The 17,562-nt window shown below is 46.0% G+C and overlaps 1 protein-coding gene across 2 annotated transcripts; it reads left to right on the plus strand.

Annotated features, from left to right (window-relative positions):
* Positions 1-1,278: 1,278 nt before the first annotated feature.
* Positions 1,279-17,432, plus strand: CYP46A1 (cytochrome P450 family 46 subfamily A member 1). 2 transcript variants are annotated; one of them, XM_080394611.1, is made up of 15 exons: positions 1,279-1,534; positions 5,418-5,486; positions 5,781-5,862; positions 6,374-6,447; positions 7,098-7,184; positions 7,864-8,002; positions 8,603-8,713; positions 9,495-9,651; positions 9,970-10,032; positions 11,100-11,172; positions 11,611-11,695; positions 13,538-13,648; positions 13,909-13,997; positions 14,894-14,960; positions 15,847-17,432. In XM_080394611.1, the coding sequence occupies exons 1-15, from the start codon at positions 1,407-1,409 to the stop codon at positions 16,006-16,008; spliced, it is 1,497 nt and encodes a 498-aa protein (XP_080250737.1). In that variant the 5' UTR covers positions 1,279-1,406; the 3' UTR covers positions 16,009-17,432. The 2 variants fall into 2 exon arrangements, with proteins under 2 accessions (XP_080250737.1, XP_080250738.1); XM_080394612.1 differs by lacking the exons at positions 1,279-1,534; positions 5,418-5,486 and having other exon boundaries at positions 5,786-5,923.
* Positions 17,433-17,562: the final 130 nt, after the last annotated feature.

Below are 17,562 nucleotides of genomic sequence, written 5' to 3' on the forward strand. Positions count from 1 at the left end.
GGACAGAGTGGGCACAGCACGCTGCAGCGTGGGGAAGAAACCCAGGGTATAGACAGCAGGTCTCAGAGGAGGAAGAAGGGAAGGGAGGGTTTATAGAAGACTGTGCAGGTTGGTGCAGGGATTGAAAGTTCACTGGGCTGAGGGCAGGATGGGAACACAGGAGGATGCAGTGGGTGGTTTGTGTACCCAAGAGGTCTTCTTGGGCCATTTGGAGTCTTGCTGTTCCTCCCAGAGATCCCCAGCGCAGAGTTCCTGCTGAGGCCAGTGATGGCTCCTGGATCCATTCTCCGCCACTTTCTCTGGCTCCTTGTGAACTCCTTTATTCATTTTGCCTCCACAACAGCTTGTTGCCATGAGTTCCTCCATTTAACAATTTGTGGTGAAAAATATCTTCTTTTACATCTGCTGCTGGATCATTTCAGCGGGTGCCTCCTTGTTCTTGATTTATACAAAGTGATGATTGGTTTGCCCCTGTTTATCTCCAAACCACTGGTGGTTTTCCAGACCCCTGTCATAACCTCTCTCACTCATCCTTTCTCCTGTTTGAAGGTCTAGTCTCTTCTGCCTCTGTTTCTACACCTCTGCTGAGCTGGGAGGAAGAGTGCATGTGGTATCCATTCACAGTGGGTATGCTCCCATTTACAGAGTCCCCTATAGACTGACACACTCAGGCATCTTGTTTTGCTCACTGTCCCTTTTCTAATCACTGCCGATGCTCTGCCTGCTTCTTTGATCTGTACTGAGCCTTAAGCTGACGTTTCCTGAATAGGTGCCACCACGGAGTATGTGTAACTGGTTTGGATGTATATGTGCATGCATTGTTTATCTTTCTCCACACATTACTTTTCATTTATCAGAAAGGAATTTCCACCATTTTATGGCTTGGTCGCTTGTGCCCTGCAATCCTTGTGCAATTCGTGGGCAGTCAGCTTTAGCTCACCTACTTTGAATAAAACCGGATCATTCCTCATTCCCATGCCTGGATGATGGATGGGTATGTTGTGTAACACAGGGCCCGGAGCAGATTGCTCTGAAAATCTTTTATCTGCTGATTCCTACAGGCATCAACACCAGATTCCCTTCACCTCTTATATTTTAAACAGTTTAAAATCAACAAAGAGCCTCCGCCTTCCTCAGCCTGCGACAGCTTCATTTCCCTAAGGGCCTCTGGAGGCGAGCCCCGTTAAAACGCTTCCGCAAACGGCATCCTGCCTGACCCCCTCCCGCTCCTGTGCAAGGCACCACCTTCACTCGGGCAGCCGCGCACACGGCTACACACGCACACACACCGATACACACGCGCTGGGTGCCGCAGCCGGGCTCTTTAAGCGGTCCTGCCGCCGGGCCTGCCCGGCCCTGCCCGCACCGGCCGGGCCCCGCGGCGCTGGCAGCCGGCCGCCGGGGGGATGGAGGCGCTGGGGGCGGCCGGGGGACTCCTGCTGGGCCTGTTCCTCCTGGCCTTCGGCCTGTACTGCTGCTACGTGCGGTACATCCACGCCAAGTACGACCACATCCCCGGCGCCCCCCGGGAGAGGTAAGGGGCCGGTGAGGGGCGGGGCCCCGGGGGGTCCGGGCGGCCGCGGGGGCGGGCGCCAGCGGTGGGAGCCGCTCAGCAGCGCTGGGCCGCGCCGTGAGGCAATGTCGGCGCGGAAGGTCAACACCGCGGCCCGCGTCTGTGCGGGGCGAGCTGCGGGGCGGAACAGCAGCCCGCTGCGGTGGGCGAGCCGCCCCGCCGGCCTGTCTCGCAGCGCTGCCGGCCAGGCCTGCGCCCGGCGGCGGCCCGTGCTGCCCTGCCCGCCCCGCCGGGTCACCGCGGGCGGCCGCGGCAGCCCCAGGGCAGCGGCCTGGCGTGGCCGGCCCCGCCGTGCGCTTGCTGCCGCGGGGGGCCCGACAGGCGGGAGGGGCTGGCTGGCCCAGCACAGCCGGCCGTGCCACAGCGACCCTGGCTCCAGCCGGTGCTTCCCTGCGCTCCCTCACGAGAGGGGTGCCTGGCTCCAGAAAACCCCGAGGCGTAAGTGACAAAGGGCAGCGAGAAAGTGGCCGGCCAGGCAGGGCAGCGCCTCACAAGGCGCCCCCGTTCAGCCTCAGCTTTGGGTGCCTGTGCCCCCGTAGCGTGCCACGGGAAGGGACACCATGCCAGCCCAGCACTCCGACGCGAACACTCCTACAGGGACACCGGCTTGGCAGCCTGACTCCTGGCTTCAGCTTACTTGTGTCACCAGGGTCGGGTACCAAGGCTAGAGAGGGGATGGATTTTGCCATCGTTGAACCTGCCTGTCCTTAGGTGCGTTTTTGAGGCATGAAATAACACACTTGATGGCAGCTGGAGGCACCTTGCTGCTGCTTTTCTGTCCCTTCTACAGGATTTGAGGTTTTGTTAAAAAAAAAAAGTATTTTGATTTAAGAAATTCACAAGTGCTGAAGCTGCGAAATGGCAGAACCAGGCCTTGTCCCTTGTGTAGCCCTCATCCAAGGCTGGTTTAAAACCCAGTCAAGTTAATCAGTGGGAGAATACAGAAACAATAGGTGATCAATTTGTGTACACTGGTGCTCTCAGCAACACAGGTGTTTCTAGAAAAAATCAGTATATGGGAATAGGAACTGCTTGTTCAAAGACTAAGCGTGCTTGAAGGATTGTGTGAGGTAAAGCAGGCAGAAAGAAGATCATGGTCTGAGGAGGACCTTGGAACCAAGGCAGAGACTGGAACCAAGTAGATAAATCCACTGGGACAGAGTCAGGTGATAGATTCACAGAACTGACAGACCAAAGGAAACTTCTAAAAACTTTGGACATTGACCAATGATTTGATAAGTGCATATAAGCTGTGCTGTATCCCTTTGTTTTCTGCTACTCACCCAGGTGGCGGCCCAGCTCTGAATTGTGATTAAAGCAAGCCTAGCGGTACCCACATCTGTGTACATTTTTCCTTTAACAGTTTGCTGTTGGTGGTCAGCCTAGGATCCTTCCCAGGAAGGTTTCTAGTACAGGTATGCCTCGGTGGAAGCTTGTCTGCCATGTGAGCCCACACTACTTGATAGCTTTTCGAAAGTACAAATTGCCAGAGACAGTCCAAACCCCCTATTTCAGTACGTGTTGCACAAACACTTCCACTCCTAAATGTCCAAGGGAAGGAAAATCAAATACTTCCAGTTTTCAAAAGACATATAGTTAAAAATAAAGGGGGAGGGGGTACAGCTGGGTGCCATGTGTGGTGGTGGTCTCCCCGGTACAAGACAGACATTGGCAGACCGGAGTGAGTCCAGTGGAGGGCAGACAGGATTCTTGGGAGGCTGAGAGCTGGGCTTGCTTTGAGTGGAGAAGTGGCTGCTGAAGGGCTGAGGGGATCCACAGGCTGTTTTCAGCTACCTGATGGGTGGTTATGAGAAGATGGAGCCAGACTGTCCCTGGAGTTGCAAAAAGAAGGACAGAGGGCAATAGGCACAAGCTGACTTGAGGGAAATCCCAGTTAGGTATAAAGGCAAAACCACCCTCACCATCAGGACGCACAAATGCTGGCACAGGTGACTGGGCAAAGCCCTGAGCCATTGTTCTCACATTGACTGGCCTGGAGCAGAGTCTGGACTGGTGGCCTCCAGCAATCCTTGCCGACCCAAATTACTCTGCAATGGGATTCATCTGAATCTAAACACTTCTCAGCTGAGACTGTTATCTGGTAACTGGAGAAGAGCAGCACCAGGAGCAAAGGCTGGTTTGTGTCCAGCTTGCTGCCCACTGGGACCAGCCCCCAGTTGCGGTCAGCAGATCTGCTCCCCAGCAAGCTAGTCCACAGCTTGTGTCCTTTCAAGGTATTATTCTGTCCCAGATGCACAACTTTGCCTCTGCCCTTGGCTCTTTCGCTTTGATAAAAGCTTAAGAAAACCTTATTTTAGGATGAAGTATAACAGGATCTTAACAAAATCTCAGGTGTCTCAGGTGTTGTGGCTGCATGATGACAAGATTATGTTATCGCCATTGATTTCCTGGGCTGATGTATTTTTGTCAGAACTAATGCAGCACACCTCTAAAGGACTTGTGCAGGACAGGCTGGAAAAATGAGTCCTGGTGGCTTTGTGTCGTTTTTACTGCATCAGTGGCTCACCTGTGAAGAAGGGAGGTCATGTCTTCAAAGGTTTGCTTCATATTAAAGATTTAATAACAGGCAATGGGTAAAAAGGATTTTTTTGCAAATACATGTTTTCAGTTGATAGTGTCACATAGTTGTATATCCCAAACCAAGGCCATGCTTTTTTTTTTTTTTTTTCATGGCATGTAGTAAGTAATTAGGACTTCTCATTAGAGGATGAACATTTTAGGCCTGTTGTAACACCTGACTTAAATGAGTGGTGATGGGACAGGGGGTGAAAAAGATACCTCTGAAGATTCATTTGTCACACCAGAGGAGCCATGAGTGGGACCTTGCTTCATGTGCTGCAGATAGAGGTTTCCAGAGCTTCAGCTAATGAAGGACTCATCTGTTGTATTTAGGGCTTTCACATCTTTTTGGAGTCCAGTTACAGTGGAGGAGTCAAGTGAAGGATTAAAAGTTTCTTTAGACGTTGGGTACCTGTGTTGAGTGCTTGTTATTTTAAGTGCCTTCTGGTTCCAACAGAAAAAAAATAAGAGCCTGTTTTTCTTCTATAGCTTGTTTATACTAAAAAGGATGATAGCATGGCTGTCTGTCTCTCAAATGGAAAACAGGTCTCGAGCGCAGCTTGCTTCATTTAGAGAGAAGCCTGGCCAAATTTTTCTTCAGATGTATGCAAAGCCGGTGGGAATTCACCACTTGCAGCCGAAGGAAGAAACTGATCTCTTAACTTTAATGCAGCTGTTGTATTTGAAGAGTTAACCTTTTATTAAATTCTGTAATTTCTGTATTAACCAGTGATTATCCTTCTAGGTTGCCCTCTTTTTTTTTTTTTTCCCCAGCATTTGGGGTGACATGGCTTTAGACAGGAGGCGGTTTCTAATTTTACTCAATTTAACTCCATTGACAGAACTAAAGTTATGCTTACCAGGGCTGAGCATGTATTGAAGAATGTTTAAGCAAATGTGTGTTGTATGTACAGAAACATGATAGATGCAGTCGAGATTCAGTCAGCTAGACAAGGAGCAAAGCAGTTTGCTGGGAGCTCCCACCCAGACCCAGATATCTCCTATAATACAGCAGCAAAAGAGACCTTGTCCTGCCTCTCTGCACTGGTCTGCCTGGCTGCCCAAGTGCACCAGCTTGACCCTGGTCCCCAGCTCACTCATGTGGGGGCTGGGCATTGTCACAGTTAGGTCTTACTTTTGCCTTTCCTTAGAAGGAGGAAAACTGAGCAACACTCGTATTGCATCACTGAGCAACAAGGATTGCAGTCCATACAAAATCCTATGTTGGCATTGTCATGACACTCTTAACCTTCGTTTTCTGCAGCTTTTTATTTGGACATCTGCCGATCTTGTGGAGGAAACAGGATTTTATGCATGATTTCTTCCTGCAGTGGTAAGTTGAGACACATTAATAACAGTGAATGGGCTAGCCCTGTAGCATAAATTGGGAAATCAAGGCACAGGGGCCCTGAATTATATATTTAGCATCATTCAGAAGGTCAGTAGAGGTGCTAGAGAGAGAACACTGATCTTTCTCTTAATGACTTTATTCACTGAAGACTGCAGTAGTTCCCAGTACATGCTGCTTTGGTCCTTTGAGGTTATTAGGTCTGAACGGTTTACATGTTGGTGGTTTGTACCATAATTATCTAATTATTTTTTTTCCTTCTTCCTTCTCTTCTTGTAGGGCAGAAAAATATGGACCTATTATACGGCTGAATGCCTTTCACAGAGTCTCAGTACTGATTCTGAGTCCTGAAGGAGTGAAGGTGATGCAAAATAAAGCCAAATCAACAGTGGGGATTGGCCTGGCCCTCCAGAAAGAGTGAGGTGATGCCTGATATTCAGGGCAGCATGGTGCAGCCAGTTCATGCCTGCAGAGAGAGTGGCTCTGGCTGACTTAAGAGCTTGAGGTGCTCTGATCAGTTGATTTGCTTTGTTACCTTTATTTAAACAACAGGTAGAGCAAGCATCCACCATTTCAGAAAAGGAGACTCTCTGCAAGAGCTTAATATCTCAAATGTGTGAGGCATGAGGGACTGAATTTCTTCCTCTAAATCTTTGCAATAACCACAGAGTGAGATTTCAGGTCATTGGGCAAAATCTGCTAGAGGCATGCAAAACAATCTAGCAGCACAGGAGCTGGGGAATTGGGGCACACCAAATAATTAATCTAGTCTTCAGACTATTGCTACAGGAGGAAAAGAATGAGTGGCTTTTTATGTTTTGTCTGGGAAACAGATCATGCTCAGTATTCACTGACCTGAGATTTGATTTTAGGAGTTCTTGATGTCACCACAGTACCCAAAGGATCGGCTGGTGTATGGTCGTATCTTCAGCTTATTTGGTGAGAGGTAGGCTAAACGCACCTGAAGCCATTATGATCTGAAAATAAGTGCAAGATTAATAACATCACAGGCATTGTCTCAGACCATTTACCTTAGTGTGGGGACCAATAACTAATTCCAGGCATACATAAGCAGCATGTACCTATTAAAATACGTGTCAAGTCAAATGTCTTCCCAGTCAAGGAGGAGGTTATGTTGAATTTTTTTTTACCTTGACAATATTTCCCCCTTCTGTAGATGTTCAGTTAGTCTCAGAATAGTTTGTTCAAAACTTAGATTTTTAGATGACTGAATTATTCCTTAATGCATGCAAATTTCCAGCTCCTAAGTTCAGTAATAGAAAGGGATTTTTCTCTGTTAGCCTGAGGCTTTAGAAAAATAATAATCCAATTGTTATAGTAAGTATGTGCATAACCGCTGTAATGAACCAGCATCTTATTGAACTCGGCAGTCTGTGCCAACCAGGCAAAACATATCTGCATTTCAGTCATTGTCCATAGTGATGTAACAGTTTTGTAGTCAAAGCAGCACGGTGCTTCCTACGTGTGGGAAAAATGCAAGAAAACAGATGTGAAAGAGTTATCTTTGTGACTACGTGGGATTCTGTGGGCTCCCTTGCTGAAAACCGTTCTTTTCCTTGTTTTCCTAAATGTTAGGTTTCTAGGGAATGGCTTGGTAACTGTTTGCAACCATGAGCATTGGCACAAGCAGCGGAGGATAATGGATCCAGCTTTCAGCCGAACGTAAGGCAAATATCTTTGGGTTGATCTAGTGCTTATTTCTACTGTATTTTCATGATTCTTTATGTCGTTGATTCATTATTTCATACTTAGAAAGAGAAAAAAAACATTTAGTGCCAAAATCATGTTTTACTTAGTCCAACACACCATTTCTGGAACAGGTATAATTTTACCAGGTTTCCCATGGGACAGTGATACCCGTAAGAGCTCAGCGACAGCAGAAAGGTCGCAGGGTTGCATATTTGGGAATGTGGTGATGGCTGCCTTATTTTGGCAGAAAAACAGACCTCGGGGATTTGATGTGGGCAAGCCTCATCATTCACCTGAGTGATTCCCTGTGGGAGATACCGTGTGATTGATAAGCAGGAGGTTGGTCTGGTTTGCTTGTGTGTGCCTCGATGCGTTGTGTTTAGGGTCTCAAGATGAAGTCCGCGTGCTTTGGCATGCACAGGCCAAAGCCCTTTGCCACAACAGCCGTTGTTTACATGGCAGGACAGGGTGGGGCTGCTATAAGAAGCATTTAGCTCATTTTATCTGTTTGCTTTTTAAAGTATAAAGGCAAATTTATTACAAATAAAAGAAAAAACTTTACCGTTTTCTGTGGAAGATAATGAAGGTAATTTTGTCTGAGCAAAGATGTCCTCTCCAGAGCCTCCATCTCTCATTTTTATTGATTGTTCAGCTACCTGATGGGTCTGATGGAAACTTTTAATGAAAAAGCAGAGGAGCTGATGGAGAAGCTAGAGGAAAAGGCAGATGGAGAAAAAGAGTTTAGCATGCTAACGATGATGAACCGGGTGACTATGGATATCATTGCAAAGGTACCAGCTGTCCGCTTTCTTGTTTCCTCTGCAACTAACAAGAAGGAATGGAAGTAACAAGTACCAGCAGCAGGATGTGATCAGGAGCTGGAGCCAGGGAACAAAACCTTTACCCACTAGTGCCAGAAGAGCTGAAGGACTAAGTAATTGTGCCACTTCCATTTGGGCTGAGCCGTAGGGAGGGGCGGTTAGGTTGCACAGCCTGGTTGTGGCCTGCAGGATGGGGACCCTTTGCAAAAGCCCTTACAGCCTCATACCTCCCACCCCTCCTGCCGAAAGGGGCACACCAGTGCTTGCTCTTGTGTGGATGTTGTGTTACTACCATTATATGTCAGCATGAAGTCTGCCTTACGCTCACTTTTCCCTTCTCTATGCAAAAAGTTTGGGATGAACAGAGAGTAATAGTAAATTATTAATACCCCAGATAAGGAGGAAGCATAATGTAGATACTGCCCTTCCCTCACAGCCTCCTGCAAGGTGGGGTGTAGCTTGAGGTGGTTTTAGGAAAAGGCGGTGGTGTGAGGCTGTTCTGCTGTTTCACCCCAGCCCCAGAGAGCCAGGAGGATGCAACAAGTTGCCTTTTTCTCTCCTGCTCTTCAGGTAGCCTTTGGCTTGGAATTAAATGCACTGAGTGATGACCAGACACCTTTCCCACACGCTGTGACTATGGTTTTGAAGGGGATGGCCAAGATGCGCATGTCCTTCATGCAGGTCTGTATGCTTTTCACCTCAGTCCTTTCTGCTCGCAGCCAGCTGGAGCCTGTGCTCCTGCATGAGTTAGTGGGTTGGAGCTGTGTGAGGCCCATATACGATGGGGAAACAGTCACCTGTAGCTCCTTCCCTCTAGCATGCCTCAAGATAAAATTCATTTAGTGCTTTAAAACACTTGCATAATTAACATTAACGTTTGATGCTTCCTTTCTCTTTCTGCTTTCTCTTCCCCTCTCATGTATTGTCTTCTTATATGGTTTTACACTTGCCCACCCATCACTGCAAAAATTGAGATTTTTGCCATTTGTCCAAGCAGGATGGCAGCCTTCACTCAAGGTAGAAGAAATTTGAACATTCTTACCATAAAGAAATTGTATTTTCAACCCAAATTAATATGCTAGGAAATTATGTATGTAATAAGAAATATTTAAGTTAACATTTCACAGTTTCCCAGGAAGCTGTATTTTAGGCTTTTAGAGCTTCTGTTTTCCTTTTTGGGCCCCGAGGTGAGATTCTGTATTGCATGCTGCAATTTATTTCCATGGAGAGGTAAGGAATTTTGCTCACAGTGCCCAAAACATCAGCTGTAACAAGGCAGGACATCAGCATGCACAGAAGGAAATATTTCTCATTTCAACTCAAACCCTTCACTTGGAGAGAGCAGACATTTTTGTGACAGATATCATTTAGCAGAAAGCAAGGTACTCGCTTGAAAAATAACATTAGCAATATTTTTTTACCAGCAAAAGGAATAAAATGACTGAAGAAATTCTGTATTCAGTACATGCCAGGGAATCAGAAGCTGGTAAAGGAGGTCAAGGAGAGTCTGAGGCTGCTTCGGCGTGTGGGGAAGGAGTGCATTGACCAGAGGAGAGAGGCCATCCAGAATGGGAAGGAAGCCACACTGGATGTCCTTATGCAGATACTGAAAGGAGACGGTAGGGGACACATTGCTGTTTGATTGAATTTCTCTATGGCACGTTCTACCATGAGATTCAGGAGGAATTGTTTTGGGGATCTGAACTTTGATCCTCCTTTAATGTCTTTTTCACACTATAGTGAGAGTTGCTTTGAAGATTCCCTGTTTCTTTCTGTTAGATCAAATATTGGTTGCAAATCACTGTCGAGTTGCCCGTTCTGTATCTCCTCCCAGTGCCACCTCAGACAAAATGTGCAAAACAGGGAAGGGCATTCTGGCTGTTCCAGCTGGGGCACGCGGGTGTCTTCTAATTTTGTTTGGTTTTCCCTCTTGACAGCTCTGGAGGGAACTAGAGATGACGAAAACATTCTGGATAACTTTGTCACTTTCTTTATCGCAGGTTGGTAGTCTTTTAATGCTTGGATATGTCATGTGGGAAGCTGTACCCATTCTTGGGCTGTCTACAGGGTCACGATTAATGTCCTTGCTCACTCCATGTGATGCTGCTGTAACCAGGAGTCACTTGGTTGGAAGGCAGCAGTATTACAGTAGCGTAGGACCTGCTGGGTGAAGTCTGAAGAGAACCCTTAGTTTTCTCATAGGCAAATGATATGTTATAGCGCCAGTCCAGTGGTTTCCAACCTGTGGTACAGAGGGCAGCAGTGTCTGCTGGGGTGTAAGGCTATTTCTTATGAGTTCTGGCACTGCCTCAAATCCTGCTAAACCCCACTGAAAGCATCTTCAACATGTCTTCATGTCATCTCACCCACATGATTAAACAAATTCTTGCCTTAAGAGCACTAGTCAGTGCTTGGTAGGAGAGAGCACTGTGAAGCCTATTGGAAAAAGCAGGGGCTAAGATGATGCATGAGGTAAACAACATAGAAAGACTTACCTTGCAAGTCAGTAGGAATTAGGTTTCTTAGAAAGTGAGGTCAAAAAACTGTTCTCTCACAAGAAAAGTGTTACTGCAACAAATAAATTTTTTGCAGAAGTCTGTTTTCTGCAATGCTTTAAAATAATACATCTGCCTATCCATGAAACAATGAAAACTATGCATATAAAGCAGACTTTTCAAGACAGACAGTGAGAAGTTCTGTTTTCCCTCCAAACCAGTAAATCCTTGCTTCTCAGCAGAACCGTGTGTCCCATAATATGACAAGACAAATACGAAACCTCACTTTGCCCTTCTGTTAGGGAGCTCATAACCAGTAGGTGCCATACGCAGCCACTGCAGCGTTCAGCAAGGTGGGTTGTATCTTTACCAGCTACATCTTGTCATTCTTGAAAACTCCTTACATAGAATTTACATCCCTTTTAGTGTTTCCTTTTATTTCTAGCATACTTGAACTAAAACATTTGGAGCCTGATGTTTAAAATTTCCTGTTCACAGTCACACTTGTAAACCATCTTTGTGTCATATTATTATTTCATACTAACCTTGAAACCAATTTTTGGTGTCGTTAGGTCATGAAACCACGGCCAATCAGTTGTCATTTACAGTAATGGCACTGGCTCAGCATCCTGAAATACTGGAAAGGTATGTGTGCTCCAGTTTGCAAACCCAGCTTGCTGTTAATTTCAAGGTAAACTTAATTGTAAGGATTATTAAAAAGCTAGGATTGACTCCCAATAAATTCTAGTCTGGCTTCCAAAATAAAGTTTCATAGTCCCAATATATCTAAATTTTTTTTAAAAAGCTTAAGATTATTTCAATTCTATCTAGGTAAATTTTTTCTTCCCAAAGCCTTTGTACATACTGGTCCCAAATCCTACCTGATGTGGCTGCACTAGATGCACATTGCTCCATCCTGATACAAGGCACAAGTTCAGGCAGGCTGGCTGGGAATCAGTAGGCATCTTGCCTAAGGGTGGCAGTTGAAGGCCAACTCTGTCTGGAAAGTGAAAAAATGTAATTTGTCAACTTGCCTAGCAAGAAACGGGTGTCTGCAGTTAACATTTTTTAATTTAACTGCAGGCTTCAGGCAGAAGTGGATGATGTTCTTGGTGCCAAGAGAGACATTGACAATGAGGATCTTGGCAAACTCACCTACTTATCACAGGTACTGTGGAAGTGAGGTAAAATACTTGTGAGAGCTGTTTGGTAGCACCTCGGCCATGTCATGGAGGAGCCCCGCATTTTTAAAATTTTAAGAACGCTGCCAGTATTTGGTCCTGACAGTCTTTGTCCTCAGAGAGCCAGCAGGCAGGTACTGTAAGCCATTTGCAGCAGCCCAGCCTTGTTGGGAAGGATGCTCCTCAGATTTCTTTCCAGAGTCCCACACAATTCCTTCACTGCTTTCCTTAATTATTACCAAGCTGGGAACTAGAGTGGGGTTGCTTAATCCCTACCTGTTTAAGCTGAAACTATAGCTGTATTTTAAGAAGGATTTGCTGCTTCAAGCCCAACCTGTGTATGAATCCCACGCACTTCCCAAACTCACAGCTCTGTCTTTGTTTGATTATTGTTAAAGCATTTCCAGCTATGATCTCACCACACGCTATAAACTCGGTGGGATTTGAGGACATCCAAAAATAATGGCTGGGTTTTGTAATTTCTCTTTTTTAAAAAAATGTATTTATTATTCAGTCTTGAAACCCTCTTCAGTCACTCGGGGGCAGGGAGGGGGAAAGAGAGTTTGGTCCTAAAAGAGGTGTTGTGTATAGAAATGCTAGTTGGTAATGAACTACAAAACCAGGGCTTGGCTACTTGCCAGCGTTTGTGTTGCTAATCCTTTTTCACAAGATGAGGGACACCACTAGCCCTCAGTAGAGGCTGAATCCCCATCTCAGCAGCTATTCTTCCTCTTATATTTCCCTGCTTGCTATGATCGCTTTTCTCTTAAACTGCCCTGCTGAGGTGGATGATGGTGTTTTACCATTTGCATTATCCTATCCCATGAACCACTGTGCTTTGACAGTGGATAGATCTCAAAGGTGTGTTTCTCATAAGGAAAAGGCATCTCTGTGATTACAGAAATCAGCAGGCTTCCTTAGACTTCACCAAATACCATCACAATTACACCACTCCAATTAGGATGAGGTATCTAAGCTTTTCAGTTTTAAGACAGATCACATGAGAGCCTTTCAAAGCAGAACAGAACAAGCTTGGATCTGTACAACCAAAATCACAGTTGCCCTTGGTCAGAGACAGTCCATCAATGGAGAATCAGAGACCACAGGACTCTTCTCCTGTCACTCAGGCAATTCTGAATCATTTTGTCCATGCTTCTTTTTCATTAATCCACTCATGCATACATGCTGTTAATTGCATTTGCAGTGCGATGCTAATGTGCGCTGTTAATTAGGTTTCACTTTGATGAAATAAGCCATTCTTACAGCTCACTGCCACCAAAAGAAGTGGTCTCATTCCATTTTTTTCCTCACTATTGCCTATTAATTTTCCTTTGCCAGGTTGTTTTTTGTCATTTTGGTGCTCTGACCTGGCTCAGCTCCCCGAGCAGCAGAAGCAGGACAAAGGCAGGAGCAAGAGCACAGTGCTGAGAGTGGGAAGGAGGTGGGAGCCGGCGCTGAGAATAGCACACTGGGGGCATAAGACTTCACTCTTAGATATTCCCTTTGAATTTGCTTCCCAGTACTTTTTTCGCTTAGTTGTTGACCTGACTTGAGGTGTCAGATCTGTTCAATGTGTGGCATCTTTTGAATTTCCTGTGTTTTTAAATTCTTTTTCTCTGTGTTTTACCAGTTGTAAGAAAGAACCTGAAGGAGCTGACTTAGCCATATATTTTGCCCACAGAAGTCCAAGACAGATACACCAGCATCTGTTCCATAAGTCAAAAGCTCCCATTTAGCCAAAGTGAAAGGCCATAGGGAAGTAATTAATTTTATTTCTGCTTTCTGCACCATATTAACTAACTGACCTTTTGTGCTTTTTGCTAACGCAGGTTTTGAAGGAATCACTGCGGCTGTACCCACCTGTCCCGGGAACAGTACGCTGGTTGGAGGAGGAGCACATCATTGATGGTGTCAGAATTCCTGCAAACACGACACTTGTTGTGAGTCCCATCCACCATCAGCTTTTTGCTGCTCTGTTGATCCAAATGTAATGGATCTGTGTGTCAGAGGGCCAAAATCCTCCCGGGGCCTATTGCTACTGGCGCCTCTGAAATTTTGGCCAAAACTGGTGTATGAAGTGGGGCTCTGGATTGTTTTTGCCTGGGGAGTGGAAGGCAGTTGTGGTTTTGTACCGGTGACAGCAAAGAGGCATTTTCAGTGTGCTGCTCCTCACTAATGCAAATAATCTCGTTCTTGACAGTTTAGCACATATATGATGGGAAGGATGGAAAAGTATTTCGAGGATCCACTCACTTTCAATCCAGACCGGTTTAGCAAAGATGCACCTAAGTGAGTTTCTTTTTACTCCCAGGTTATTAAATATGTAATAAGGAACCATTACAGGAAAAGATTTCAAGGGGAAAAAAGGCAGGATAAAACTATTTTTCCATTCCACTATGAGTAACACTAAATCCTTATCCAATTGCAAATAGAGTGCAATAACGTGCAGCTTTTGGCCAGAAGTTCTTTTGACAACAGAATACCTTACAAAGAAAGACCAATACTAATGTTATTTAATGTTTGTATCGAGGTCAAAGCTTTGAGCCAAAACCAGATTGAATATTTGCCTTGGTGCAATACAAACATTTAATATGCAACAGCCCTGGCCCCAGGATGCTTGAAGTGTCTCTGCCTTAAAGAGGGAACAAGGGACAGAGGATGCTGTTCAGCCAAGTGGGCAGGCAGCCTAAGTCTGAGCAGTAGCTGGGAGTGCAATAGGAGGGACCGGTGACCTGAACAGTTGGTGCTGATCTCTGCATCTACCTACTTCATGAGGCAGGGGTTCTACTTCAGCCTAGAGATAGTTTGGTCTCCTGACCAAAAGCCCTCTCACTCACATGGTTCAGAGCTGCCCAAAGGAGCAATAATTGGGTGGATTGTTATATGCTCCTGATGGACTGGAGAGCACTTAGGGTATGCTTGACACTCAGCTTTGAAATAAGGTTTGCACACATCAGAACAGCTGTGTGAGCTGAGCCATATAATAAGTGGAGATGACAAGGAAGCTAGCTGCAGAGCTGCATTGCTGCTCCAAAGCAAAAAAATGTTCATTTGGAGATTGTCCTAATGAGTCAGCTAGGTGAGGTGATATTTAGACTATTTCCTTGCTACTGTGATGAAATATTTGCTTGTTTCTTTACAACCAAGCTGTCAAGAGTGACGGTTTTGAACATTTTTCTTTGCAGGCCATATTACTGCTATTTTCCATTCTCTCTGGGACCCCGATCCTGCATCGGGCAGGTGTTTGCACAGGTAAGCAGAGGCCTGGAATGATGCTTCATTAACTGGCACTGGGCCAGGTCAGGGTGTGCTGGCTGTGGCTGGTGGTGGGGGACCAAAGGCCACACTGATGGTGCACTGATCCTCTTCCCTCTGGAGGGCAGATCCCCACTGTGCCCATGACATGGCATGTCTCTCAAACACTGTCACATGAGCAGACATACATGTACCACACTGGTCCCACGTTACCCGTGTGCACATGCAGGCCAGGTGCCTGTAGGGGAGGGGGCAGCAGGCTGCTTTCCCTCTGAACTGTCTGGGTGACCCTGCTTGAATCAGAACCCCTTGATGGGAATCACAGTCAACATGCCTTTGCCAGCTGAGGTCAGACACGTGGGGGTGTGCAGGGGCTCTTAGGGACCATCCCGTGGCTGCAGCTGGCAGAGTTAAGGCAGGGAAAACGTCAGCTGGCAGAAGGGCATAAGGCAGGACTGGCAATGAGAAGGTGAAGAGAGGGCTGTGTGGATGGGAGGAACAATTTAATGCAGTATATGAGCATGGCAGAGAGCATTTCAGAAAGACAGAAGGCCAGCTCTTTGGGTGTGTGCTGTGAGTTCATCTAAGCACCACTGCTCAAAATCTTCAGATTAAAGTGCTTTGTTTTCCACTCTGATTTCCAAAATGGGGTTAGTGCATGAACACAAGGACCGATCTTGGTACCTGTTGGTTGTCTTCAAATCCAGGAAGGCCCAGACAACTGTTCTTCCTGCCCAAACTCAGATGGCTGCGTTTACACAGCAACATTTAACTTTTAAATCTCTATACTGACAAAGCAGCGTGACATAATACACTGACTTTAAGTAGCTGCAGTCCAAGCTGTATTTGCTGTCACTGATGATGAATTTGCTGTTCTTAACAGATGGAGGCGAAAGTGGTGATGGCAAAACTGCTGCAGAGGTTTGAATTCCAGCTGGTACCAGGGCAGAGTTTTAAACTCGTGGATGCTGGAACCATAAGGCCACTAGATGGAGTAATGTGTAAATTAAAGCCAAGGAACCCTGCAAGAGGCTGCCGGGCGTGACTACTGGGAGCATGACATGGTAGTGATAGTGTTTCTTCTGATTTTGAAGATCTTCACACTAATTAAAGGTTAGACTTTGCAGGCCCCTTTAGAGGATTAGTAGACTGAAATTTTTTCCTAGCCTTCCTCATCATTTACTGAAGAATACCTTAGGGGAGTCACTCCAGTGAGCATCTTCAATCTGGAAGTATACCTGGAATTGCAAAGTATGTTGTTTTTCCTGGATGGCTATTTGGTTCTGACCAGACTTGGAAAAGTTTGGTGTTCCTGGAGCTCCACACAAACCTGCACCCCAGCTGATAGTTTCCACTAAGTTTGCTTAAGACACAACGTAGTCTTAGTTAAGCCCTTGTTTGGGGAGTTTCCTACTTACGCAATGAAATCAGAAAACTTAGTGGAGCACAAGATTTGGGCTGAACTTGGGAAGAGAAGTTTGGAGATATTCTCTTGGTCAAAGCAATTTTCCCATCCCTGCTCTAAATGAGAAGAACAATTGGTAGGAGCAATCTGAAACAAAAATCAGAGACTTAAGGTCACTACTTTTCCCTGTTGCTTCTACCCAGTTTAATTCAGTCTTTCCTACTTCTTCCGGTATTATTCAGAGCATAGGTTCCCAGTCCATGGTATAGAAGGGGGCTTCCTCCTACCCCTTCCCACAGCCTGTGCCCATTGTCCTGAGATACTGTTTTGAGAGGGAGGGGGTCCTGCTGGGCTTATTTTGACCTGGATCATTTTCCCCATCTGATTTACTCACAAAGTACGCCAGCACTTAGGCCAAGTTGTCTAGTAGGTACAGCAGGGTTGGAAGTAAGTGCCTGGAAGCACATACTGCTTAAAGTGATGCTGCTGCTGAACAAATGTGTCTGCAACTTGAGCTAGAGGAAGGAGAAGGTCCCGCACCACCTTCTTCTGCAGATGTGCCAGAATTGGTCACTGCATGTAGGCTTGCAGCCTAGTTCTGCTAGGGAAAAAACTAGTATGTGAAAACGCCACCTTCCAGAAATGTGTGGATACGTAATAGGAGTTTGTGCCTCATCACAGAATACAGGGCATTTAAGACATCTGGTACTGCCACTTTCTTTCTTACCTTTTTGAATTCAAAAGGCAAGAACGCAGTCTGTACACTGCCAACTTCCTGTGGTGGTTTCTACACCGGGAGAGTAACGTCCCGGAGCCTTCCCGGCTCTGCTGCTGTTGTGCACATTCAGTGCAGCAGTGGGATAGCAGGCTAATAAGGTTGCTGTAGCTTTTGGTAATATAAATAACATCATAGAGTGTGCTAATATGACTTACACCCAGGGGTGCCAATACCTGTATTGCTAGGGGAAGTTTAGTCCATGAGTAGATCAAGTCTTCGAGCCCTTGTGCTGGATATCTGCCTATGTTCTCCTAGACATTAATAAAATCATACTGGGAAATCAGGACTCTCCAGCTGGATGTGTGTTACTGGGATCTAATGTGATCAGGAGTGGGATGCTTGGTGCCAGTTGAGCTAGATGTGCTGATCGTGTAACAAAAGGCTGAATCTTGAGAATATGTCAAAGGGAGGGAAGT

This window comes from Falco punctatus (genome assembly GCF_963210335.1).
Source record: "Falco punctatus genome assembly, chromosome: 7".
NCBI lineage: Eukaryota > Metazoa > Chordata > Aves > Falconiformes > Falconidae > Falco > Falco punctatus.